The 27,325-nt window shown below is 34.8% G+C and overlaps 2 protein-coding genes across 4 annotated transcripts in view; both read right to left on the bottom strand.

The window, feature by feature from the left end:
* Positions 1-3,931, bottom strand: part of BRIP1 (BRCA1 interacting DNA helicase 1) — a 214,309-nt gene extending 210,378 nt beyond the window's left edge. Inside the window, 3 exon segments of the mRNA XM_072940258.1 lie at positions 788-899; positions 2,139-2,261; positions 3,900-3,931. Coding sequence (XP_072796359.1) covers positions 788-899; positions 2,139-2,234 — 208 coding nt within the window. The 5' untranslated portion in view covers positions 2,235-2,261; positions 3,900-3,931.
* A 1,564-nt stretch (positions 3,932-5,495) lies between these two features.
* INTS2 (integrator complex subunit 2) overlaps positions 5,496-27,325 on the bottom strand; it is a 43,911-nt gene continuing 22,081 nt past the window's right edge. For all 3 annotated transcript variants that reach the window (XM_072940257.1, XM_072940256.1, XM_072940255.1), the window contains exons 16-25: positions 21,365-21,469; positions 19,197-19,361; positions 18,031-18,232; positions 15,486-15,611; positions 11,710-11,908; positions 9,576-9,827; positions 9,096-9,203; positions 8,857-8,962; positions 7,667-7,843; positions 5,496-7,559 (exon numbers count right to left, since the gene is read on the bottom strand). In XM_072940257.1, the coding sequence (XP_072796358.1) occupies positions 7,390-7,559; positions 7,667-7,843; positions 8,857-8,962; positions 9,096-9,203; positions 9,576-9,827; positions 11,710-11,908; positions 15,486-15,611; positions 18,031-18,232; positions 19,197-19,361; positions 21,365-21,469 (1,610 nt within the window). In that variant the 3' untranslated portion in view covers positions 5,496-7,389. The remainder of the gene's footprint in view (positions 7,560-7,666; positions 7,844-8,856; positions 8,963-9,095; positions 9,204-9,575; positions 9,828-11,709; positions 11,909-15,485; positions 15,612-18,030; positions 18,233-19,196; positions 19,362-21,364; positions 21,470-27,325) is intronic.

The raw sequence follows: 27,325 nt of genomic DNA, 5'->3' as shown, positions 1-27,325 counted from the left end.
ATATTTATTTTTATTTTTAATAGTCTTATCAGTAGCACAAACATCTTCTTTCAAAAAAACACATATATATGTATGTATTTATATACATATACATGCACATACCCATGGTTAACTTTAAATTCTCCTAATACTTTAGGTCAAAGCTATCTAATTATGTAACTAAAATGTATCCAATATTTATATTTCAGATACATTATGTATATTAGGTAGTCTTTCACAAAAGTACATGTTACTGAACATTCGTTAGCAAATAAAGTAATGGGAAATCATATAAATTCATAAAAACAATACTACAAAAAAACTGCTTATCTGGCATCCAAACAAGTAGAAAGATCAAATAGAATGTTCTCTTTTTGATGTTATTTCATGTTCTAATGTTATGAAGGGACAGATAAACAACTATATTAAAGAGTTTACTCAAAAAAGCAATTATTTGTATATGCTGTCTACTCTTGATGGATCCATCTCTTGCTTCTTTTACATACATATCATCACTTAATTATTTTCATAACTATCATTATGAAAACAAGCATTCCGAGATTCTTATGTACACCCTAAATCATCAAATAAAGGACTACCATGTGTTCAAAATTGTTTTAGGTTTAATTGAACACATTTTGCTATATTGACACTCTTTTGGAAGAATCATAATTGATTATAAAGAAACATCCTAAAAAACAGTATTCAAATTAACTACAACGTGGCTGAATCCTTCTGAATAAAAAGTATTTTATTATATTTTTTCCAGGTCCCATAAGTAACCTGACTGTATCAACCAATGACTTACCACTAAGAGATCGTTGCCACGCTAAAGCAGAACAAAGCAAGGCTAAGCTTTTCCCACTTCCTGTGGGGCTCTCCAACAAACAGTGTTGCTTACTATTTAGTCCTCTGACGATCTATCAACACAAAAATAATAAAAAGATCAATAAATAATAATTTACTTCCTTAGGGTCTCTCGCCATACAACAACGAGAAGTAGAGTTACATGCACTTTGGGGAACATAGCAATACAATAGTAGAAAGGAGAACTAGAATTTAGTTAAATCTAGACTTTATGCGTTTATACATCTCCCTAAAATCATGTTAAAGCATATCAAGCACAAAAGAAATGAAAAGCAATTTGTTCCTTACTTATGCAAGCACCATCATTTCTCTAAAACTAGAATACACTAATACCTTTGATGAAATCTTAATGGGGGATACTGTTAGTGGGAGTGTAAATTGTTACAATTATTTCATACAGAATTAACAACTAGTAAAGTTGAAGATACTCAATGTCAGCAAGTCCAGTTCTTTGTAAATACCCAAAACCTTTCCCACATGAACACAAGGGAAACATTTATGTAAGACAGCTCATAGCAGCACTGTTAATAATTGCAAAATTATGTAAACAATCTAAATGACTATCAAGAAGAAAGTGGGTAAATAAAATTCTGGCATATTCGTAAAATGGAATACTAAACAGCAATTCAAATGGATTAACAATCAACCCCATAATGTTAAGCAAAAAAAAAAAAAATCAATTTCTGTACCTAAGTATAGTATCATATCATGGAACGTTTAAAAATATGTAAAGTAATATTCTAAACTATTTATGGATATATTATATGTAATGAAAGTACAAAAACATGGCTAGGAAAGAAAAAAGACCAAGTTCAGGATACTAGTTATCCTGTTACTTGTAAACAAGGTATAAAGTAAATATGGCAAAATATTAAGGTTTAACAAAACTGGCAAGTTGGTTTACTCAGTTTTGTATATTAATTTTCTATATGATCAAAATACCTCAAAAAATTATGGTAAAAAAATATACTATTCTGTGTAAAAGACAGTAAATATTTTGTATCTCAAAGTAATTCAGTAAGTAGAGCAGTAATTCAGTAAAGTAAATAGAAGTTCCAAATGAGCTAAGAACATTTTCCAGAATGTTCTTATTTGCCTCCTAAACATATAATATACAGTTTAGCAGTGACCAGTATTATTTTTCCGAACGTTAGATGTACTTCAGTTAACCCAGCAAATATTTTTGATCCATTTACTATTGAGAAAATGTAGCCACAGACTCAAAGTTTGTTATGAATTATAAGCAACTGTATCTTAATAAAGACCTAAAATAACTGCTGAAAAATACTTACAGAATTCATCATAGCAAGCTGTGACGGATAAGCTTTACAAGGAAAGTTAATCCTCACCCCACCAATTGTATATTCAGACGACACTGAAGACATCATGCTTTCTTTTTTATTTCAGATTCCTAACTGCAACAGAAATGAAAGTCAATACTGAAACAATGCCATTCAAAGAAAAGTAGATACCTAACAGTAGGTCAGAAGTCTAGAAATAAAAATTGCAATTAGTAAATGTATAAACAGAACAAACAGAAGTAAAAGAATGTCCTACATCTGTAAATCACAGTGATTAAGAGCATGTCTTGGAATCTGACAAATCTGGATTTGCATCCCTATTCTGCCAAAGCTGTGGACCAGGAGCTGGGCAGTATATCTATACTAGATCAGGTTCTGACATCTCAGATGTGTTACCCTGATCATGTCTCTTCACTTCTCCAGACTAAGATCTTTATCTGTAATAATCTCTAATTTAAAAACTGTTGTAAGGGAGAAAACATTGGCATATAGTAGGTGCTCAGTAGGGTCAGTAGGGCATAATGGAAGAAAAAACAAACTTTGGGGTAAGGCAAGCCTAAATTTGAATTCCATTGTGAATCACTCAACCTCCCAGAGCCTATTTCTTCTCCTCTGAAATAGAGATAGTAGTATTCATCTAATAGGGTTTTTAAGAAAATTAGCCAGGCACTGAATTAAGAATTAAATTAGGTAATGTACAGAATGTGCCTCAACTCCAGTATCTGACACAGAGGAAGTGATCTACTTTAATCCCTACCTCTTCTAAACCATCTTTTCTTAACCTAGATCTACAGATGTGATCTCTTGATATTGTATGCATAACTTTCTCTGCATGACTGAATTTTTTAAAGATAGTCCACAGATTCCTCAGTCCCAGAAATATACTCTAAGGAAATAATCGAAAACAGAGGGGAAATGAAAGACCCCGTTATCAACTGAGGAATTATTTGCAATAGTGGAGAAAAATGGTAAATTCTGGGGATGGAGAGATGGGTAAAATACCAGTTTAACAGATTATGAAGCCAATAATCTTAACCATAGTTTACGTGTCCCCAAAGAAGTTAAGCACCACTATTCTGTTTTCCAGTTCTACTATTTTGTGGTTCCATTTGTGAAGCTCTAAGAATGCAATTCGGTGGAATTCAACCCCTTAATCTAAACCAACAACTCAAGGCTGGTCTAGGTACTCAGATATAACTGGAAACCCATCAATCCTCGCCCCAGCTGTGGCAACAGGCATTGCAAAATGGGGAAGCTTAGCCCATACATGGATAAAGGACATTCCGACCCATCTGGCTCCCGCCGCCGCCCCCTCCCGCCCAGAGTTAACGCGGCGCCCCGGGCTAGTAACAACAGGCCTCTGCTCCGAGGAGTAAGTGCAGGCTCCCCACCCCACCCCACCCCACCCCCTCCAGCTTTTCTTCCTCGTATTCCCTCCTCCCTCAGCAAATTGAGACTTTGCGAGGCCGCGATGAGCCAGTCGACGCCGCTGGGCCTGCAAGGCGGGTGGACGAAAGCACAAGGCACGCTTCGGGCGGGTTTCGCCCCCTCCCTACGAAAGACAGACTTGCCGCCCTCAGGAAAACCCCAACAACGCTGACTGAGCTCCCGGTCCCAGGAGAAAAGGAAACCGAAATCCGTGAGCTAACACAGCGGAGCCCTGGCAGAGGAAGAAGGGTCTACCCTGTCCCTCTTCCTCCCCACGCTGCCGCTGCTCCCGGGCCTGCTGGCGGGCTGCGGCCGCTTCTTTACCTCTTCTGCCGTTCTGCTCTTATCTGCTTCCCGCGGACGAATTCCCGCCTCCCACCCCTCGACTCCCAACACCCAATCGCCCGGCGAGCTCAGGCAACCAATCACCGGCCAAGACCGGAAAACAAGTAACCAATGCCGGCGCGAGGTCAGGGCGCGCGCGCTCCCTGGCACCCAGTGGAAGCCGCCGTAGTCAGAACGACCCAAGCTACGCTGCGGCACCGGAAGGTGAACACCTGGAGGGTGAACGACTCCCGAAAGTCCTACGGAATTAAAGGAGAAGAGTCTTCTGCCTTGGATTTTTTTTTTTGGGGGGGGAAACTCGTGATTTAATCTGTGCCTCAGTTTCCTTGGGAACTTGAAGTCTCATTTTTAAGGTCTGTAGACCAACGGAGAGGAAACTGTTAAGCCCCGCCGAGTTCTTCTCTCAGCATCCTTAGGACCACACAATTCAAATTCCGAAACTTCAGGCCGCCCGGGCACGGAAAAGACCGAGGCGGGAATTAGCAGACTGCTGAGCCAAACTAGGCAGAAAGGTTCGATGACCGCTACAGAATCTTGTGATATCCCAGGCTTTCCCAGATGCCACATTCAACCAGAGAAACGCTCACCCGGTCTCCAGCACCAGATCATTATTACCTCTATTAAGGCTTATCAGCCTTCTATCCTTCCCAAAGCCAATTTATTCTTTGCCAAGAAATACTTAAGTTTCCTCAAACGTAGGGGGTTAATCATGATTTCACCAAATTGTTATTTTAAAACAAAACAAAACAAAACTCTAGCCTAAGCTTGGCTCAAATACTAGTGTCCAAAAAAGCAAAACCTAAGACAGTTTATAAAATTCCCAGAAATTATTTTGGGGGGAGAGGTTTGCTGCAGGAGGGGGCAGCAAAAGGCGAGTTGATTTGTTTGCCTCACCTTCAATTTTAACATATCTTCCCCAAATGACAAAACTTAAGTCATAAAAATAAATTCTACCCTTTAATTTAGTAATCTCTTGCTCAGAAATTCATCCTAAAGAAGTAATCCAAAAGAAAAGATAATACCTCAGTTGTTACCAGTGACTATCCTAATGTCAAGGAAAAAAATCATAAACTTCCCAGTCTAGTAGTAATAGGGAGATGGTTATATCAATTCATTGTGAATTATAGAAACTAATTAACTTGAAAAAACTCCGTATTAAATTAAATGAAAAAAAGCAGACTCCAAACTGGGTATTATGAATTCCATTATGTGAAAATACATATGCATAAGCAAGGATGAAGGGAAAGTACAAAAAAATGTTCATTTACCATTAAGATAGTGCAATAAAGGATAATTTATTAAAAAATAAAACCCTTAAAAATACCTTCAAATTATTATCTTGCTTTTACAAATTTTTTTAAATATCAGAATCTTCTAAGTAACTGCTCCAGGGTAAGTACCCTGAATTTTGTCCCCTAAATTCCTAAGGCTCTCAATTGACTCTTACCTTGTATTGCCATTTGATGTATGTGACATAACAGAAAGGGATACAAACAGACAGTCCTGGATTCCAGTCCCTTGAACTGTTCCTTTCATGTTAACAGCAGTGAAATGAAACACAAAAAAACTACAAGCTCATTTGATAAAGAATATGAATGTTTATAAACCAATATTCAAAATAGCTGCACACATCTTTTTTTCACTTGAATAAAAAAAATCACATTGTGACAAATTTTATAACCTTAACTTAAAATACATGAATATTAACATTTACTAATATATTTACACATTTTATTTACATCATCAACAAATCTGATGAAAAACAGCATATGTTATTATTTTAACACAGCAGGTTTTGACCAGTCTTTGGAAATTGATCCAGGAATGTGCACTGCATTTAGTTAGAAAACATATTTCAACCTCTCTGAACTCCTAGAGGTTACCTACTCACATAAAATATTCCAAAGCCTCAGTTTAAAACAAAACAAAACAAAACAGGAGCAGTTGTATTTAATCTCAAGAGACTACAAAACTGCCTTGTTTAAAAGTATGAAAATTCTTATGGTTTGTCTTTAAGTGTATGCTTTTATTTTTTGCATCAAAGTTACTTAATTGAACTTTAAGCATTTAATAGAAGTTATAGATACTCTGTCGCCTATGGTACTGTGTACTTCATGATTTGAAACAGCTACAAATTAGTTCTTATACCCTTATGAGGTAGGGCCAGTAATAATCCCATTTTACAAAGGAGGAGAATGAGATGTGACTATTTGCTAGTGAAAAGGCTGAAAGTAAATGTGTTCGCTTAAAAACCACACATTCTTATTAGCTTGCCAAATTTCTTTTATAAGTGAAGAGGTGTGTTTCAAGAGAAGAGGGCAGTGGGGTGGGAGGGTTCATTCAGGTGTATTTCAGAAAGCAAAGACAAGTACCTTCTACACTGGATACTTCATTAAGGAAAAAAAAATGAGGATTACAGTTTATCTGAATGTGTCTGCCTAATCAATGGGAATTATCAACAGAGGACTGCAAAATCCTTCAGCAACATGGTATTTCCCCCTTTTTAATTTTTCCTGAGGTCCAAACACTATATATATATTTTCTAACTTCAAAATCTTCTAAAATTATGATCTGAATTATAATCCTGATGACAAACCAAGAGCTCTTTAATCCAGTGGGTTTTATTGCTCTAAACGTTATTTAGATACCAATGTATTTCCCCCCTCTGACCATTATAAAAATAATCTTTAAAAAAACTAAATGAGATCTCCTTTCAGGTTCTCTGCACAAAGATGTTTCTGTAAACACTTTTAAACCAGTATCTTAAAATTCCAAATTATTCAAGTATCTCTTTAAACATATGGCTTCATATATTGTAAAAACTGAAGCAAATATGTAAAAATCTTAAAATCCTCATCTGTAATTCCACGGAAATCATCTACAAAAAGCTATTTGCCTTTGTTAAAGCCTTCCCAATACTGTTTGAGAACTGGAATTCCATCTTGCATTACTATTACTTGCACCGTAAGTTTTGGAGATTTCTATTTGGATATTTAAACTCCTTATCTTTTCTGAATTCTCCCTTTCGTTTTTCTCCCTCTCATTATTTCAGCATTGTATTCTGTTACTAACTGACAGTTAAACACTAGGCCTACCCACAGACTCGTTTTTATAAGAAATTAAATTAAAGGCATGGCAATTTTTCTTCACTTCAAAAGCTTGATGCAAGGCCAAATTCACTTTTCAGTAATAAGTTTCTTAAATGTGCTCCCAACAGGAAGAAAAAAAAAAAGCTCAGCTGCTACAATAAACATACCAGCAAAGTAGATCCAAAGAAATGCCAATCAAATACAAGCAAGCATAATTCTCAAGAGAGTTCTAAATTGTATTCATGTTGAACTGAATCGCTTTAGTGATTCCAAGACATGACTGTTCCCAATCAGTTTAGCTGTTACAAAATGCAGATTAATTTTGGGTATATGCAGGAAACCGCTTCATTTTTTTTGTTGTTTTGAGTTTCGATTCTTCTTTAAATTCCACTAACACTCATGTTTATTATTTCAATGATTGTGCTTTCAATACAATGACAGAGCTGTACATCAGGATCCATGCTTCCAGTGTCCCTCGATCCATTTTTATAAGATGGATCTTTACAGATTCCAGACCATCCACTTGGTTTCTCCTTTATTTGTTGAAGACCTTAAAACATAAGGAAAAATAAATTAATTAAGGCAAGCAATCTGGAAAGGATTTTGGTCTTCCTATCTCAGATATAAAAACAACTCCTGAAATAAGTTACTACTTACGTGTGATAATTGGATCAATGTCTCTTGTCTGGGTGGCAACATCAGAGGCACAGACTTGCCCTATTTGGATCAGCAAAGACATAATATCCTCATAAAGTGGTGGAAATGCTCGACAAAAAGAGACCAAACTTGGCAAAGTTGGCATGAAAAAAGCATATCGCTTAGCCTGTGTTAAAACTGTTGGAAAGAAATGAAACAGAAGTGCTGATTTTACAGCTATAAATTCAACAAAAATGGCCAATAAAATATAGCAAGCACCAATGTCTGTGCTGAGGACATGAAACTTAGCAGCTTCCTAAGACACAGTCGGCCCTTGCCTTCAGAGAGCTCCCAACCTAGTAGTCAGTTATCACCCAACATATAAACACTTACGTCCAAGCACTGTGACAAGTGCATTACATGCATTACTTCATTCAGTTCTCACAACTTTATGAATGAAAAAAGTACTTATATGATACCTATTTTGTATATGAGAAAACCCTTAAATAAACCTTAGAGAGATTAAGAAGCTTGTTCAAGGCCACATAGCCAGTTAGTGGTGGAGCTGGGATAGAAATCAGGCAGTTTGGGTTTTTAACCACTAAAAATTACAAAGAATTATAACATGAATTGAATACAATGGAAAGAAAAATGAATAGGTTATTATGAGAGCACTGAGAGAGAATATGAAATTGACTAAGCCATAAATTTGAAAGACTGAATTATAGCTCATCTCTTCTAAAGTAGTTTATTTTCATACCATTTTACTTAACAGCCTAGAAGATGGTCAGAATGTTATGGTATGTTTTAGAACTTAAGGAAACAACTAATACATTTATCTCTTATTTATACATATAAATTAGATTTTTCTGGAACTCCAAGCATTTGTAATAAATTGTAACTTGTTTTCTATTGACATAATTACATTCAAAAAGTAGCTCTGATTTCCATTTATAAAATGTGGGAAGCTTAGTGTATTTACCATAAATCTGTACACAGTCGTTCACAAAGTGTAAGCTACAACTTGCCTACCTGTTCATCTCCTCTACACTACACATCACATTTGTAATACGAAAATTTTCAAAAGAATAATTCAAAAGATGGCATCAATTAAACCACTAGCGACACAGAAAACATGGTGTCATTAATTCAGAAAAAAACACGTACCACTTTATGTTAGAAATTTTTGTTACTGATGGTTGGCTACACACCTGTTAGCAAAGTTCCCATGACATTGACAGCTAAGCGAGCCACACTGAGTGACTTTGGTAATGCATACTGGATACATAAATGAGAAAGCAGCTGGATAGCAAATATCTGCAATACAGAATCCAAATATTACATGTTTCTGAAGAATATCTTTAAGTGTTAAAAATTATAAAACGTTTTATATAATGAGCAAGACTAGAGGGAGATCAAAATTTTCCTGAAGTTCCAAAATGCTCATTACCTGTTTTTCAAGTTCTGGTTGTGCAATAAGTTCAGGTATGAAATCCAGACAGATGTGCATAGATGGAATTCCCGCGACCGTCAGAGGTAAAAGTTCACATGGATAACCCTATCTCAACAAGAAAGGGGGGAAAGTTAGAAATAAAATAACTATAAGTCAAATATAGATCAAAATATAACGGCAGGTTTCATTTCCTTTATGTAAAAACTGCTCAGAAGATTACAATGCCCTACGTGTATGCAGGCATTTCACCTCTCTGCTGCACTAAAATAGAGATAAATTATATGAACACTTTATTAGGATGAAAAAAATATTTTTTTAATCTGGACTTAAAAAAAAAATCTGGATTTTTCTCCATATTGCAAAGGACATGTTTGTTTCCATGATCTCCGGTTTCTAAATGATTCCCACTAATTTAGGACTCAAAACCACCTCCCAAAATAAAGTTCAACCATAAAGCATCATCCTTTGAAGCCAGACCTGAAAGTGAACAAGCTTAGCAATGTTGGGATCCGCAATGTACATTTGGTGCAACAGACAACAGATAAGGCACTGGACTTCTCGAAGGTTGCAGAGCAAGTTGTCGTCTTCTTCCTCCATTCCCTTATTTGGAGTGCTGGCAGTAATAACACTTGGAACATTCCTTATCAAGCTGTCTGGATTGACACCCCTTGCCTTCTCTTCTTCAGTAGGTAAGCAAATCTCCAAAAGAATCTGGACAGCCGCACTATCCTACAAGCAAAGAAAACACAGTGAATTTAAGACGTTTCTGAGAAGTTTGTTTGAAAACCAAATCTGATTTTGTTTTCACATGAACAGATGTGATAAAAAAAAATCACTTTCCAAAAAAAAACAAAAACAAAAAACAAAGACGCACTTCCTAGAGCAAATGGGTACAATCTAAATGGCAGTGATTCTCACCTTTTTTAGGGCCATGAACCCTTTTAAGAATCTGAAGAAAAGTGTACCCCCTCTCAGTATAAAAATTAACATATGTAAACATATTGCATAATTTCAGGGTGGTCACATCTCTCTAACGCAGATCCATGGACCCACTGTAAGAACACCTACTAAAATAGTATTCTGATCCAGAACGGGCCCAAGACAAAAACTGACTTCTAACCAGCATCTCCTTTCCTTCCTCTTAAATTCCTACTTCCCTCAGGATCCTATCTCGTATTCGCCTCTTTTTCTCATCTCTGAAGATGGTGGTTGATAGATAATGCCTAAAAGTCACTCCCCGAAGCTCCTTTCCCTTTTAATTTGAAGGTGGGCTTTTTAAGGCTCTGGTTTGGCAAGGAAAGATTCTGCCCTACCAGCCATTCCACCTGCACAACTCGTTGCTCAGTCTACAAGCTTGAGTGTCATTTCATGAAAAAGTAGTTTCTTGAGGGGTGATCTACTTGAAACTTTACTCTATAATCATCATTATTCTTGAGTTGAGGGGTTTGGGGTCTGGGGTTGTTAATTATCTTCTGTTGTTTTTGTTTGTAAACTCTGGAGCCAGACTGCCTAGTGTTGAATCCTACTTTCACCATTTACGAAATGTATAACCTTCAGCAAGTCACTTAACCTCTCTGGGTCTCATTTTCCTAATCTGTAAAAATGGAGAAAATACTCTTATACTCATAGATTGGTTATAAGTATTAAGTGAGTTAATACACATAAAGAATTTAAAATAGCACCCAGCATATAATCAGCATTATATAAATGGTAGTTACTACCATCCTCAATCCCTTAACTGAAATTCTGAGGGTCAGATTTGTTTTAGAAGTCAGAATTGTTTTTCTGTAATATTATCTAATACCTCCAGGAGAGACTAGGGTAGCACACTGTAATCAAACATCATAATATTTCTGCAGCAAAACATACCAATATTCACATTAAGTGGGATAAAGGCCATAAATAGTTTCACATCAATTCAGGTCAAGTTTTGCCACAAATGAGGTCACACCAGGTCAGGTTTTTCTGCCAACTGAATTACCAAAAAGGACGCTTCGGTTCTCATAGCTTTCTGGACTTCTGTATTACAGATAAGGGATTGTGGACATATATTATTACTCTAATTCTCTTTATTGCCAGCGAAAAGATTTCAGAAAATGTATTTCCAACTAAGAAAACATTTCTACTTTGAAGACCTCAAATTGTTTAACATTCAGTCATCGCACATGTTTTGCAGTAGTCAAAAATGACTATCTAAGGCTTCGGTAAATTCTACATTGTTATAAAACTTTTCTAAATATCAATTTGAACCTGCTGACATTGTCATAGTATTTATCACTGCCTGGCATTTAGTTTTATATATACTTCTCCTTGTTTATCTGTCTCCACCATTTGATTTTTTTCCACCATTTGATTTTAAGAAAAAACTCTGAAATTTGGTTAAAATGTCAATCTCATTTAGATGGCCATTAAATTAATACCATGAAGATTATTCCTGATTTTAATAATGTAAACCATCTGATATTCAGAGGCAAAGCCAACATCACTAGAATATATGTTCTGTAATAAAAGGAATGTACAATATGTCACCACTGTATATAGACGACATAATATGCCATCTATTTAATTGGTTATATTAGCAGGGAAGCCTCTGCCCTTATTTAGTTTTTACCTGAGCAGCCAGCAAGGCATTTTTCAATTCTTCTCTGGTAACTTCTGGGCCATCAGCTTGTCCAACTAAACCTATTGTATTATTCTGAGAAGGCCTGTCTTGCTCTGCAGTTTCCTTCAGATGCGCACTAAGGTAGGCTTTGGATGCAAGAAGATACCCATTCAACATATGTAGAGTAATATCCATCAGTGGGGGGCATCTAAACACAGAAAGAAGAAAAGGAAAATACATGAGAAAGAATATAAATTTATAAATTTACCAGAACATGATCAATCAGTTTAAATAATTAGAAAAAACTGAACGGTACCTGAAAACCTGAAAACAGTAGAAAAGTAACACTTTTCCTACTGAAACATGCATTCACAAAATCAAAGTTTAATATACATATGTAATTCTCTTTAAGGTTGTATAAATAGTATTATCTATTTCATCTTATCAGCTAAAGTCAAATATAATGAATGCCCAAGAGAAAAGGCATTCCTTTTTACCAAAATATGGCACTGCCAATAAATCTCTTCAAAATAGCTGTCTGCAAAGAAAAAATCATCTATTATTGATTAGATGAAAGAGACTAGAATAGCATATTTATTCTTTCTACTCCTCTTTTTTCTTTGGAACAAGACAACTCTGTATTTCAAGAGCACTTCATCCACTTGAACTGGTAAGTTATTTACTGAGCCTTAGTTTCCTCAACTATAAAATGAACATAGCTATTCATTCCTCAAAAATTATCATAAATTAAATTTAAATGAGATAAGAATAGATATAAGAATTAAATATCAAAAAGGAAACAAAAAAAGGTAATTTGGGAACCACCAAAATTTTAAAACCCAAGCCCTTAGAAAAACGTGACAATGCCACTTCTCAGCCTCTAACAGACTGACCATAAACAGGCACTACAGCTTTGTTTTTAACTTGAGACACTGGAAACAGCTTAAATGTCCATCAATAACGGCAACTGTTTTTCTGCAATGTCCAAATTTTCTATAATAAGTGTGCAAGTATTAATTGTGAAAAAATGTTAATGGTTAAATAAACCATTGCAATGTTTCCCCAAATGGGAGGTAAGAATCACCTGGAATATTTATTCTGAAAAAGAAAAAAAGTCCTAAGCTCCACCAGACATTCTTAATTAGAGTTTCTGGAGGACAGGTCTGTATATATGGAATACTAATCTATAGATGGAATACTATGCAACAGTTAAAACAATGAGATGGAACTATGCATACTAATATGGAAAACCTGTTGAGAGCATTAAGTTTTTTAAGAAGTACAAAATAAAACCTATAGTAAAATACCACTTACAGTTTTTAAACGACCCAAAACAAAAAAAAAGTAAGTATTTCTATTTCTAAATTTGTAAATACATAGAAAGTAAAACTACATACACACAAGATTATGACAATAAAGTTTCCTGTAGAGATGGAACTGGGATTGATTAAAAGTAGCCAAAGAGGAGTTTTGCTTTAACAGTGGCAGCGTGGTAGATATGAGAGAACAAGGCTTTTCACTGTATACCTTCATCCTGTTTGTGCACTTATCAACGTATATTATGAAACCTTTCATGCATACATAAGAGGGAACATTATAATGAACCTCTAAGAACTCATCACACACAGTTGTCTACACGTAGCTAGTCTCATTTCATCTACAGCCTCACCCACTGCCCCATCACCACCGTGGGTTAGTTCAAGCAAATCCAAAATGTCACATCTTTTTATATTGTTTGATGTTTTTAAAAACCATTGGAATGATCACTTGGAAGAAATTAAATTTTAAAAAGTGAACAAAGTTAAAAGGCAAAATGAACAATAAAAGAAAAAAACTGCTCTCTCTCTCTCTCTCTATATATATATATATGTATATGTATACAAAGTGCTGATATCCTTTATAGATAAAGAGCTCTTCAAATCAAAAAAGGTAAGCATTCCAATGGAAAACTAGGCTAAAAATATAAAGAAGAAATACTAATAGCCAATAAGCAGATTAAAATATTCAATCTAACCAAAAAAAATTAAAATGGGAATTGACTTTTCGCTTATCAAATTGGAAAATTCTATATAAAATAGTGTAGGGAAGTGCACAATATCGAACACTACTATGGGAATGTAAACAGGTTCAGCCTTTCTGGATGGCAGAGTGAAAACAATGAATCAAAAGACTTGAAAATGAGTATGTTCCTTCTGCCTCGATAATCACATTTTTAAGAATCTGTTCTAAGGAAATAGTACACAGAACCATGACCACAGCACTATCAATAACAAAAAATGGAAGTAAAATATCCAACAATATGGGATTGAGTTAAGCATAGTTAATCTATGTGGAATACTATGTAGCCAATTACTATAAGAATATCTATTAACATGAGAAAAGGTTCACAAGTTGTTAAGTGAAAGATCCAGGCTACAAAAACATTTCATACATCATGAAAGCATAATTTAACAACTTCCTGAACAACTGGAGGTGATTTAGGTGAAAGGTTACCTACTTACGTGGATTTTTAACACTGATAAATTGTTCTAGAAGTGGCTTTTCTCTAGAAGTATTATTTACTGTTGTTTTCCTTTTATTAAATAGACACTTAATGTCATTTACACTGTTTATTCTTCTTCTGATTCCTATTTCCTCTGAGACTTCAATCTCACCAAATCTTATTTGGTGATTCTGCAGGTTTTGTCATTTCAAGAATCTCATCCCCAGGGTTAAAGACAGATGAGTATATCAGAGTGTATCCTACCTAGTTAGTCTTCTCCACTCCAGTTTCTTTTCCCTCTAAACCATCTGTCATGAAGCATCTCTTCTTGAGTTACCACCTAAATGACCTCCTCAGCCTAACATTCAAGGCCCTCCATAGTCTGACTCCAACCTAATATTCCAAATCTAATGTTCTCAAAACCTTTGCCCTCCACTCCAAGCCTTTTTCATTCTTGCTTCTACACTTTTGCTCACACTATTCTTCTTCATACAATACCTTCTTTGACCCCCTACTCCCATCACTATAGTATCTATCTATTCATCTAAATCCTATTTCTACCCTTAAAATACGACACAGGTCTCACTTCCTCCTGAAACTTTTAACAGCATATGATTATTTACTACACCATCATATATATAACATATACTCCTGCATATAACCACATTACCTGACTTTCCATGTATTTGTCTTCTTTCCCCATAAAGATGATCATCACTTTAAAGACAGACCCCTTGAGTTGTATACTTTTGTTATTATTTAGCTTAGCAACTAGAAATTCAAATATGCATGATGTCAATTAATTCTGCCTCTTGAGGTGAAGCTACTTCAAGGCAACTGATTAAGTTCAGCAACTGGCAAGGAATTACAGACAAATGTGGAATCAATGAAGCTAACATCGCAATCAAGGAAGCCACAAAGGTCACAGTTTTAATGCCCGTCATGGTTCACAATACCAATTTTTTGGAAAGCCTCTTCTGACAATGTTAGCAGAAATAGTATTATTCTTTACTATCTTGACTTTGAAAGGACAGCCACTATTGGGGGTTGCCAAAACCAATAATGACATTTTGCCAAGGCTAGGTTTTATTAATCACATTTTAAATATAAAACTGAATATATAATTCATGAATACAGACAACCAAAACAAACAAACAAACAGAAAAACGCTTCACAGGTTATACTGCCAAGTTCTCTACAAGAACACTAAAATATAATTTTATACTGAATTTCTGCAATGTCCTTTGACTCTCCAAAGCATAACTCTAAGAAATAATAAAAATGAAACTCAAAGGACACATACCTGTGTACCCTCTGATCACATCTCAGCACAATGAGAGGATCTATCATCAGGTCATTCTGAGTATACTTTTGCTGTCGTACAAACTTTATTGAGGGCTGAAGTGCATTAACTGTCATTACCCACAGCCTGGTGAGAAAATAATCATATGTTTAAAAACCACTGTATCATAACTGAAACCTGTAGCCATCCAGGCCCTTCTGTCTTAGAAAGATATATTTAGGAAAAAATTAAAAAATTGGTATAAATGAACTTGGAAAAATTAAAAACTATAGAACTCTAACCTATTATTATGTCTCTGAAATAAATGAAGATAAAACAATAAACACAAAGTAGTTTCAAAAATCTTCAGTTATAATGGAATAATCATGGCCTATGAAGTGAAAATTTGAATTAAAAATACCTCAATTATACCACACTAGCGCTTTGACTCTGTGTAAGTCATTGAGCCTCTCTGAACTGTTTCCTCATCTGTAAAATAGGAATATAATATCTGTAAAGGAAATGATATGCACCAAAGCAATTTGCAATTGTAACTGGCCCCCAAAATTAAGTCATTGTTCTGTATTTATCATCATAAAATCTCAATGTGAGATGTCACTTTGAGTTAGACATCAAAACACTATAAAAGTGGTTACTAACCTGACTACACACGAGCATTACTAAGGGATATGTCAATATGGAGAGTGTCTGATCTCTTACAGGGAAGATCACGAGTTCACCAACCCCATCTCACACACAGCTTGCCCACTTTTAAATGAGCAGACAGCCAAGGATCATCAGATTTTTAAAGGATAAGCGTCTACCTTGAAAAAGATTAAAATATACAAACAGAAAGAAAGGAATGCCAAAGAAACAGAATATATAATTAATATCCTTAAAGGTTAGAATATCTCATATATGAAACAAGAACAGGAGGCATTTACAGATATTCAGATAAAAGCTCTTAGAAATTAAGACTATAGCAGAAATATTTTTAATTCAAAGGAAAGATCAGAAGATAACACAGAGGAAATATCCAGCAAATGTATTCAAAAGATAAATTTAAAAATAAAGGAGAAAATATAGAGTAAGCCTAAGATGTTTAAAAGGGTTTAAAGTTCTTTTTTTTTTTTAAATTCCAGAAAACAGAGGGGGAAACTAAAGACAAAATCCTACACTTAGGCTAAATAACAGTCACATGTGAGGGGAAGAATAAAAGTCTTTTCATACATGAAAGTCTCAAAAAAAAAAAAGTTTCCCAAACACCCTTTCTCAGGAAGCAACTTGGGTGTGAGTTCCACTCACTGAAATAAGGACCTAAACTAAGAAAGAGAAAAACATGGAATCCAACCAAGAGACAAAATCAATTCCAGATGGCTACTGTCTGTGCATGTCCCAGACTGAAACATAAGGATGAAAAGCTCTGAAAAGGTTTCCAAGAAAAACTGTTACTGCTATGTTACCTGATGTGTTACAACTAACTGTAATGTAAATTTCCCTCAATAACAGAGTTGGAGGGTGAATTAGTTATTGATACAAAAAAAAAAAACAAAACCCTGAACAAATGGAAAAGAGGCAAACAGCTCAGGGTTTTATGTGTGGGGTGGAGAGGGGGGCAGTTGCTTGAGAGAGAAATTGTAATCAAAGAATATCTCATAGATCAACTATAACACTTATGTAATTACAATAATGTTGAATGTTTCTCTAACCAGAAATTTTGATATAACTGTGTTGAGAGAAATGGGAGAAGGGAGAGTATGTGTTTAGATAAGTGCTAAATCTTCATCTTGTGTAGTAGAAAGTCAAAAGATAACCTTTAAATTGGAAAGCCAGGAAATTACAGTATAACTATAAGCATATGATTGAGATATGTGGTGGGATTAAAAATGCCAGAAGAAAAAATTAACTTATGTGCATTCATTAATTTGATATAAGTAAAAAATCAAATTTAAAAAGCATAAATATTCCTGGACCTACTGAATCAAAATCTCAGGGAAGCCCAGTATTTGTTTATAGAGCTAACCAGGTGTTTTGATGCAATCTGTGGACCGGTACAGGCCCATCTGACTAAAGACAAAATAACGAATCCAGTGTTCTCTTAAACTTTAATGCACATTAGAATCACCTGGGGAATTCTTAAAAAAATACTAATGCCCGACTCCCACTCACAGATACTCTGATTTAATTGGCATGGGTTACAAGTTGGGGATCAGGAGTTTCAAAAGCTCTCCAGGTAATTTTAACATGCAGCAAAATTTGGAGACACTGCAAAGATGCAAGCCACAATGGTAACCTAAATCACGATTAGCCACAAATGACTCTACATGAGAACTTACTTTTTAAAAACTTTCTCAAGTTGGAAATATTTTAAGGTATCTTTATGTTTCCTAAGATAAAGTTTATTCTTTTCCTTAAAGTTATAACTGCTCTTTAATTAGTGGTCTTCAGAAGGGATTTATTTTGTTAAATAGTAAACAATTTTTTCCAACATTAAAGTTTAGGTTATTGTAAATAATCACTGCTATACACTCATCTATTATTACACGTAACAATACACTGAAATTACCTTCTAGGCATCACGGTATTGAGAACCATCCATAGTTTATTGACCGTTTGAAGAATTCGCCGTGGAACTCCTGAATTCAACAGCTGATTCATATTGGATGTTAAAACTTCTGCATATGGTATAAGTTCGCTTGCAGAGAGCAGGGTCAAGTGTTCTAGAATCTGCATCACTTGTGTGTGACTCACTGGGACAGCTGAAAATGCTAAAAGGAAAACTTAGTAGTCAACCTAAATTCTACACAGCTTACCAAATAGGGAGTAATATTGCCCTATCAGGCTACAGGCCAAATAAATAGAGAAAACAATATTGCTTAAAAACAGTAAAATGTTCAACCCTAGCCATAGTTTCAGGTATACTAAAATTAGGCCCTTAAAAAAAAATTCATGTTAAAGTGCATTTATTTCAGAAAGAACAAAAAACATCTCATTTAAAAAATCCCGTTAGTGACAGTGACCCAAAGACAAATGCAGTTTCCTTGGTGATTCACACTGATATTAAAAATTGATTGAAACATGAAAATATACCCAAGTATTGCCTTTGGTAGTAACATTCATTTGAAAAATTCAAACTTCTTGACACCATCCTCTGGGTAGCCTCCTTTGTGGACTGTAAGCACCCAGCAAATTGCTGTTAGTAAAAAAAATACCTAGAACTGTGCTCCTTCAATAGAATACTCACTAACCTCTTCTAACAACTAAGCACTTGAACGGTGGCTAGTCCAAAATGAGATGTAAGTGTGAAATAACATACCACATTGCAAAGGGTTAGTAGGGAAAAACTGTAAAATATCTCACTAATAGTTTTTTTATGTTGACTACATGATGAAATATCAGATATATTAGGTTATATAAAATAATTATTAAAATTGTGCCCTTTTTTTACTTTTTTAATGTGGCAATATATAGAAAGTTTAAAATTATGTGTGTGGCTCACATCACATTTCTATTTGAGAGTGCAGCTCTAGAACATTATCAACAGTAAATACACTGTTCTATTCTGTGATACTTATTTCTGACCAGTTTTATAAACTCAAAGAGAATTACTTTAAATATATTCACCAAAACATTACTATATTCCCAGGAAAATTCTGCATGATCTTAAGATTTCAATGAGCCTAACAACTCTCTGTACCACTAAAGGTGTAAAAGGGTGCCAACTTACTATACCTTCTTGAAGTTGTTTAGGAGAGTGGTTTTTGGCATTATTAGTCAGGAGCATTCGCCTTAACAGGGCATCAGTCCCTGTGATTTCTTCTTCACAGATCCAGTCATCCACGATGCATAAATGTGGGTAGTTAGTTGCAAGGAGACGCAGTAAAGCAGAATGTAACCCTTGAAAAGTTACAAGAAACCAAATGGATTCTTCGTTCTCAAACTCCAAAAATCTTCTCTCTCCTCTTCCCCGTCTCTTCTCTCCCTTTCATTTTCAGCAAGCCAAAGAAATCTGCACTTCTTACACATGTATATATACTACAGCTTGAATTTTTGTTCAGTCGTACAGCCAAAGAATCTGCTTAAAGATTCTGATGTGATCTGATACACAGGAAGCTGGAAACCACTACTTTTATCAAAAGTTCTCCAGCTTTCTTCCACCCTATCCCAGCATAAAAGTCTCCCACCAGGAAAAGTTTGACAGAGCAGTAGTTCAAGAGTTGAGTGGGGAGGAAAGAAAAAGAAGGTAAAGGAATGTTCATTTGGGGGAGATCATATAAGGTTTGAAAAGGGCCTCACTCAGAAATTCTGATAGGTTTCTGCAGAACGTGGCCTCTCCTCCAACCCAGCTGAGAATCATTGCTCTAGATGGGTAATATTAAAGTTGCCCACCTTGAGTGCCTCAATGTATACTTTACATACATTTTCTCATTTCACCCTAACATTCCTACAAGGTAAGCAGGGAATACAAGCCTGTAAGGAAACAGGCTGAAACGTATTTAGTAAGGTTCCCGACATCACACAGCTAAGAATGTCAGCCACTCAAGCAGTACTGATGATACCCACAAGAGGGTGCACTTGTCTTCTTTCAAGAAGGGTTAAGGACGCTCAACACTGACTGAATCAAAATCTTGTTGCTAACCTTTGGCTTATAGCATAGTTTAACTATTCATGACTATTACTGCATAATATGAATAACGAAAAAATAAATGATGAGACTGTAAAAATGCCTGTTTAGACATGATACCCCACTATATTAAGTGTTTGGCACATAAATACCTAATGTTGTTACTATACAATTTTTATCAACATTCTTCAGAGATGGAAGAGTTAATAATAAGAGTATTAGTAGTAATAAAAGTACTTTAAATCCAATCAGCCCCTTATAATGAAACTTAGATCAAATCATACCACTGCTTAGTCCCAACAGGGATAAGTACGTGCTTCCTTTCTCATAGAAACTGCTTAAAATGTTTCTGTTTGAAAAGACACTCTAACAATTAAAAGTGGTATTATTTTAAGGTTTAGATGCACAAGTCTATGCACTGTCAAGACTACCCCAAATCAGTCACAAAAATGACTGCTTACAGTAGTGCAAATTAATCTACATTTCATAATTTATTCAATAAAACATGTTAGTTGCTAAATGCTGCCAAATATAACATCATTTCTCTGGAAAGAGATTATGCAAAGATATAAGTAAATAAATGCAGACATCTGGCTAAATATGACCAAACAAAGCTCACGTTCATTTCTGAAGCCAACTATAATAAATGAAAAGAAAATTCCAACTTCAAAAACAAACCAAAACACACACATTCAAACATCATAAAAAGGTGTTAAATTAAGAAAAATTTGATTTTCAAAAAATATTACTATATTTCTATTTGACGGTTTCACAGTAAAAATATTACAGTAATTACATACTATAGAATGTAATGGAGGAATTAAAAACTGTAAGGTAGATTCAAAAAAAACGAGGTAAGACCTACATGAAAAGATTTCCAAGACTCCAAAAGAAAAAAGCAAGTCACAGAAGAGATGGGTTTTAATACCATTTAGGGTTTTAAAAAAGGATTTTTTTTTTTTACTCGTGTGTGTATCTATTAGTTCCAACCATATGGAAACTGCATTTTTGTAGGTCAGAAATACTTAAATACTTGTAATTTCACACTGTTCAACCCGTAGAAAAGAATGTCTGAACTTTCACACCAAAATAAAATAGCTGAGGTCTTTGGGGTGGGGAGCGGTTTGCAGCGAGTAAGACAGTGAGGGAGACAAAGAGGAATTTCACTCTTAAACTGGGTTTTTAGCAGTGAGCACCTATCACACTCTGTAACATTATAATCAGTAGTATTTTTTAGCAATAAACATTAGCAGTAAAAAGCATATAAAACAAATACCTCCCAGCTCCTGCTGCAGCCCTTGAGCCTGTCGAATGAGGAATTTGATGGGAATCTGATCCATTAAAGAAGATGAATATGATTTGGGCTTTCTTTGCATGGCAGCTGTCAAAGACACAAAGGATAAGATAAAAGAGTCAGAAAAACAGAAAACTTAACCTTCAAAAGGGAACAAAAACAATGTCCAATTACTTTTAATTCACTGTATCTGTGACTATAGCTCACAAAAGACAAAGAATAAAGACCCAAATGGTGAATACACAGGAAGAGCAAGAACATACTTAAGGGCATGATCTGGAAAATGCCCCAGAACTGAAACTAGTGGGGAGAAAATCATGAGTGAGAGAAGCCACCTGCAGAAGTGCCCCACACTGGGAGGGGGAGGGGGGAATAAAATTAAGACAAGACTCTCCCAAACCCAGTTAGGAAGCCCCAATGCAGTCATGACCACATAGCTTAAACCCTCAACAGCTTTTTATTTAATCATATTATATTACATTAGTGACTGACTCTTTCTGATGAAAGTTGGGAAATATGAATGACTTCCTTCTCTCACAACTTCTACCTCCAGCTAGCTAACAGGCCCATCCTGTTGTGTTTCTTTTTTCCCCAAATAAATCTATCTTAACGTCTGTTCTTTTTTTGCTATCCTAATTCACCCCCGTGTTCACTGCCATGTTATTTACAATAACCAGGATATGGAAACAATCTAAGTGTCCATCAATGGATGGAAGGATAAAGAAAATGTGAGACACACACACACACCACATACACATACAATGGAATATTATTCAGCCATTAAAAAGAATGCAGTCTTGCCACTCACAACAACATGAACAGAACTGGAGGTCATAATGCTAAGTATTTTAAAATAAGCCAGACAGAGAAAGACAAATACCATATAATCTCTTTTATATGCAGAATTGTAAAAAAAAAATTTTTAAACCACACAACTCATAGATACAGAGAACTGACTGGTGGCTGCCAGAGAGACAGGGGATGAAGGGTGGAAGAAGTGGATGAAGGGTGGAAGAAGTGGATGAAGAGAGTCAAAAGGCAAAAAGAGAAAAGAAAAAAGAGGAAAAAAGAAATTCAATACTAAAAACCAATTTGAAACCACAGCTCTGTGACCTTCATGGATATAAAATAACATTATTGTTTGTACAAAATAACATTAAAGAGGAAAAACGGAATTAAAAAATTATATTTCTAAGATAAATAGATTGACTATAACTATGTAAAATGCTTATTTGTACAATTAGTAAAGATAGATTATTCTGAATAACCAAAATGGCTTAATATTAAAAATATATGTGTGTAAGTTCCAGTGATAGCCAAATCCTGATTCCAACACATACAACTAAGGGAAGTCACTTCACTTCCCCGTGCTTCAGTGTTCTCACCTGTACTATTAAGATAACAACAGTACCTTTTCTCACAGAATTGTTGTAAGGATTTACATGAGTTAACACATGTAAAGTCCTTCAAGTAGTGTCTGGCACGTAACAAATACTCAAAGTGTTAGCCAGCATTATTAAGATCTGAAGTCCCCAAGATAAGCTTAGGGTAAAGTATCGTTATTTAAGTTTCTAGATCTATGAAATTGAAGACAAAATCCTGATCACATTCTAATGATTCCATCAAAGAACTAGCAGCCGATGAGGCCCTGCTGAAAGAAATTACTTCTTTAACATCCCTGAAATACATCAAGGATATCTCAATCTTTCATTAAAAAACTCAACTATAATTTGAAAGGCCTAGGAGGTGGTCACTGATTTTTATATATGCAACATGAGCCATTACATTTCCAATTTTCTTCCAATGTATGGCTTTCAAAGATTCACATCTAACCTTTAACCTCATCCTCAACAAAACTGTGGAAGTATTTTGAATACTATTTACATTGCCCCTAGTTTTTGTGACATTTTAATCCTTAAAACAATCCTATGAAAAACTAATTCACTTCGGAAATTTCTGTAAACTTGATCCAAAACCAAAAAAAAAAAAAAAACAAAAAGGGGGAGGGAGAAGAAATGAAAAGAAAAAGAAAAGGAAAAAAAGGTCAATTTCACTTGTTTAAAAACAGACAGAAAAAAATCTTATTGAAAAGAAAGGTAAATCAAATCTAGCACTAAAATGCTAAAAGTGGAACATACCCAGAGCAAGTAGGGTCAATTCCAGAAATATAAAGATATTAATTATTGCATGAATTATATAAGTAAACCAAACAAATTATCATAACTGCCCGAAAAGTTTTACTTACTAAACATTTTTTTAAAAAGAGACTCCAAGAAATTCAGAGACTGACTAATCCAAACTAAATGTCAATGCCTTTCCTGTAACCAGTGTAACTTAAGAAAAAATTATACAGAATCTATATAAAGTAAAATTTTAATGACAGACATAAAAATAAAACTTGAATAAATTGATTAATTCAAAACCATTTATTAAGTGATTACTATGTATCAAGTAATATTCTAGATCCTAGCTATGGTAGCAAAAAAACAGACAAAATCAGCCTTCGTGAAGCTTACATTTTAATAATTTAAGGAAAAAATTATTTCATATTCCTAGGTGGAAATACAGTTTTGTAAAGATGTAAACTCTCTCCAAACTAATCTTTAAGCTTAACATAATTCTGACCAAAATTTCAATATAATTTTCTTCTTTGGAATCTGACAGAATTATTATAAACTTCATGTAAAAGATTAAATATGTGAAAATGGACAGAAACACTGAACAAGAACAATAATGGTGAAAGGGACTGGAATTGTCAGACCCAAAAAAGAAAATCCAAAACCAGATATAGCTTTGTAATAAAACTTCAATATACGTCAGAGCAACTTCCCAAAGCAACAGGAAAATAACAGATTATTCACTATGTGGTGCTGACAAATAACCAATTACAAAAAAATTAAAACTAGATCTGTACCTCATACTTGACGCTAAAATTAATTAAAGGGATAAATAAATTTTAAAAATGAAATTAAAGGGTCCTAAAAGAAAATATAGGTGATTAGTTACATAATGTTAGTACCTAGCTTTGAAAAAGTTTCCTCTCCATAAAATTACATAATTAAAAAAACACCATAAACAAACAATAACACTCAGTACTACAAAAAAAAACCGGCATGCACATCTTAACACAAATGTCTTACACAAAATGTCTGTAACGGTGTAACTCATCCGGAAAGCAACATGGCAATTCATTTCTTAAATCTTACGATTTTTCAAAACCTTTGATTTAGTTCTACATGTAGGACTCTGTCCTAAGGATAGACATAATTATACCTGTATACAGAGTTAGCTAAAGGATATTCATTCCTCCACTGTTTACAGTGGCAAAATCTGGAAATGATTTAAATGTCCAGCAACGAGGAATTTGTTAATTAATGGTACATATTTATGAAGGTACAGTATACAACTATTAAAAATCATGTTTTACAAATATATGTATATATATGCATGATTGGGACAATTGTGCTGTACACCAGAAATTGAAACATTATAATTGACCATACTTCAATTTAAAAAAAAATAAAAAAAAATTTTAAATCGTTTTAGAAAAGAATTTACTCTAATAGGCAAAAATTTTAAATGTATTATTAACTAAAAAGGGTGGGTTAAAAACATATTATGATTCCAACTTTGTGAAAGCTATCATATATGCAAAGACTGAAAGGTTTTCTAGCAAAATTCTCTGGTAAATATTTCTGGGTATTACAATTATGGGTGGTTTATACATTGGTCTTTGTACTTTTCTCATTTGCTAAATTTTCTCCAGTAAACACACGTTTAATAAATGTTCTTATTTTTAAAACTGGTTCTTTCGCTTTAAGTAGGACATGTACACAATTAGGTAAATAATGAAGGAAGTTTAGCTGTGGAAGAGCAAATTCTCTCATGTTGTGACATATCCTACAGTTACTTTTTCCCTTTGGAGATAAGAAACCAGACTGGGAAAAAATCTAAACCATCAGAAAAAATTCTCCAAGGCAAGGCCAACCCGTCTATTTGTCTTCCACATCCTGTGTCCTCTCACCTATCAAGGACAGCCCTTCAGGGATTCTCTCACCATCCTTCCCTCTCTACTAGATTACTCCCAACAGCTGAGAAACATTCTCCTACCTCTTTCACCTTAAAAAGAGTCCTATCCTGACCTCATTTTCCTCTCCAATTACCACATCATTTGTCTCCTTCTCTTTACAGCTCCTCAAAAGAGCTGTCTGTATTCACTGTCTCCAGTATATCTCCTCTAAAATTCACTACAATCAGGCTTTCATCCTAGGGGGGAAGAAAAGTAGTAACTTTAGCAGTAAAACTGTAAAAGTCAAAGAACCCCCAGTGAGCTATATGTGGCAATCAGCTGAACCTCAGTCCCAACCTTACTTGACCTATCAACATCATTTGACGTCGGTGATCTCTCTGTTCTCTTTGAAACATGCTTCCCTTGGCATCCAGGACATCATATCCTCCTGAGTCTCCTCCCACGCCTTCCCCCTTGGTGATCTTACTCAATGTCATGATTTTTAAACATCATATATATGCTGAAGAATCTCTAAGCTTCAGTCCAGGTTTATCCCCGCTAAATTCCAGGCCAGTATATACAATTGTTTCCTTAACATCCCCACTTGCAAGTCTATCACACACCTCAAACTTAGTATGTCCAAAACCAGCTCCTGATGCCTCACAGACCTGGTCATTTATTTCAGTTGATAGACATTCTATGGCTCAGGTCAAAAGCCTACACACCAGCCTTGGCTCCTGTCTCTCAAACCTCATGAATCCATCTCAGCTCTACCTTCAATATGTATATACACTGCTACCAGCCCGAACCACCACCATCTTTTGCCTAAAACTTAGAAAAGCCTAATAACTTTCCTCTAATTCCCTAGTTCCTTTTCCAAGACCCAGCCTAGGCTGAGTTGTACACCTAAACTAAAATTTTCAACTTTCCAACTGAGACCAATCAGATTATTGGCATAAGCAGCAGCTGTTTCACAGGAACACAGCACTGAAGTGAGCATGTCATTGGGGGCTGGGATACATAATCTTTAAAGATTCATCCAGTCCTAAAAAGTTCTGCAATGGTATATACACAAAAGTTGGCTGTAGTAGTCTCTGTACTTTTCTGTATTAAAAAAACATTTTTTTTGCTAGACATTAATTTAAATAAAAATTAAGGGTGTATGATTGGTTCCCTGCTACAGTACTAATGGTCTGAGTTCTCCCCAGAATACCTCCTTATAATTCATTCCACTACTATTAAATCACAAGTGTCACATTCCTTAACAGAATTCATTATAGGTGGATAAAAGTAGCAGACTATTATCTAACACTTATTATTATGCCATCTTATTCCTAATATGACAAAGACTATAATTACAGTAGTGGGATATTATCTCTATAATCCTAACAACTGTAGTCAAGAAAGAAGGCAGCTGAGAAATTCACAGTGTATTTAAAACACACTTCAGATAAATAAAAGAAGCTGATCTGTCAAACACTGAAATGTAACTTTAATTTATATCTTTCAAAAAGTAAAAATCAGGAGAGGGATGGGAAGGGACAGACTGGGAGCTCGAAATTTGTAGATACTGACAGGCATATGTAGAATAGATAAACAAGATTATACTGTACAGAGCACAGGGAAATATATACAAGATCTTGTGGTAGCTCACAGCAAAAAAGAATACGACAACGAATATATGTATGTTCATGTATAACTGAAAAATTGTGCTCTATACTGGAAATTGAACAACATTGTCAAATGACTATAGCTCAATAAAAAAAAAGTAAAAATCACTCAGCTATTGCAAAATAATCACTCTTACAAGAATTCTCCTTGCATTATATACTCAGTGCCTACCAAATTTCTAATGACACTCTTTGCTTTAAATATGGAACTACATACATTAAGCAAGCCTAAAATACAGGTGAATTTTCTTTTTCAAATAGAGG

The sequence above is a fragment of the Vicugna pacos genome, chromosome 16 (genome assembly GCF_048564905.1).
Source record: "Vicugna pacos chromosome 16, VicPac4, whole genome shotgun sequence".
Taxonomy (NCBI): Eukaryota; Metazoa; Chordata; class Mammalia; order Artiodactyla; family Camelidae; genus Vicugna; species Vicugna pacos.
The sequence above is the reverse complement of the archived record's forward strand: the minus strand, read 5'-3'. Positions and strand labels throughout refer to the sequence as shown.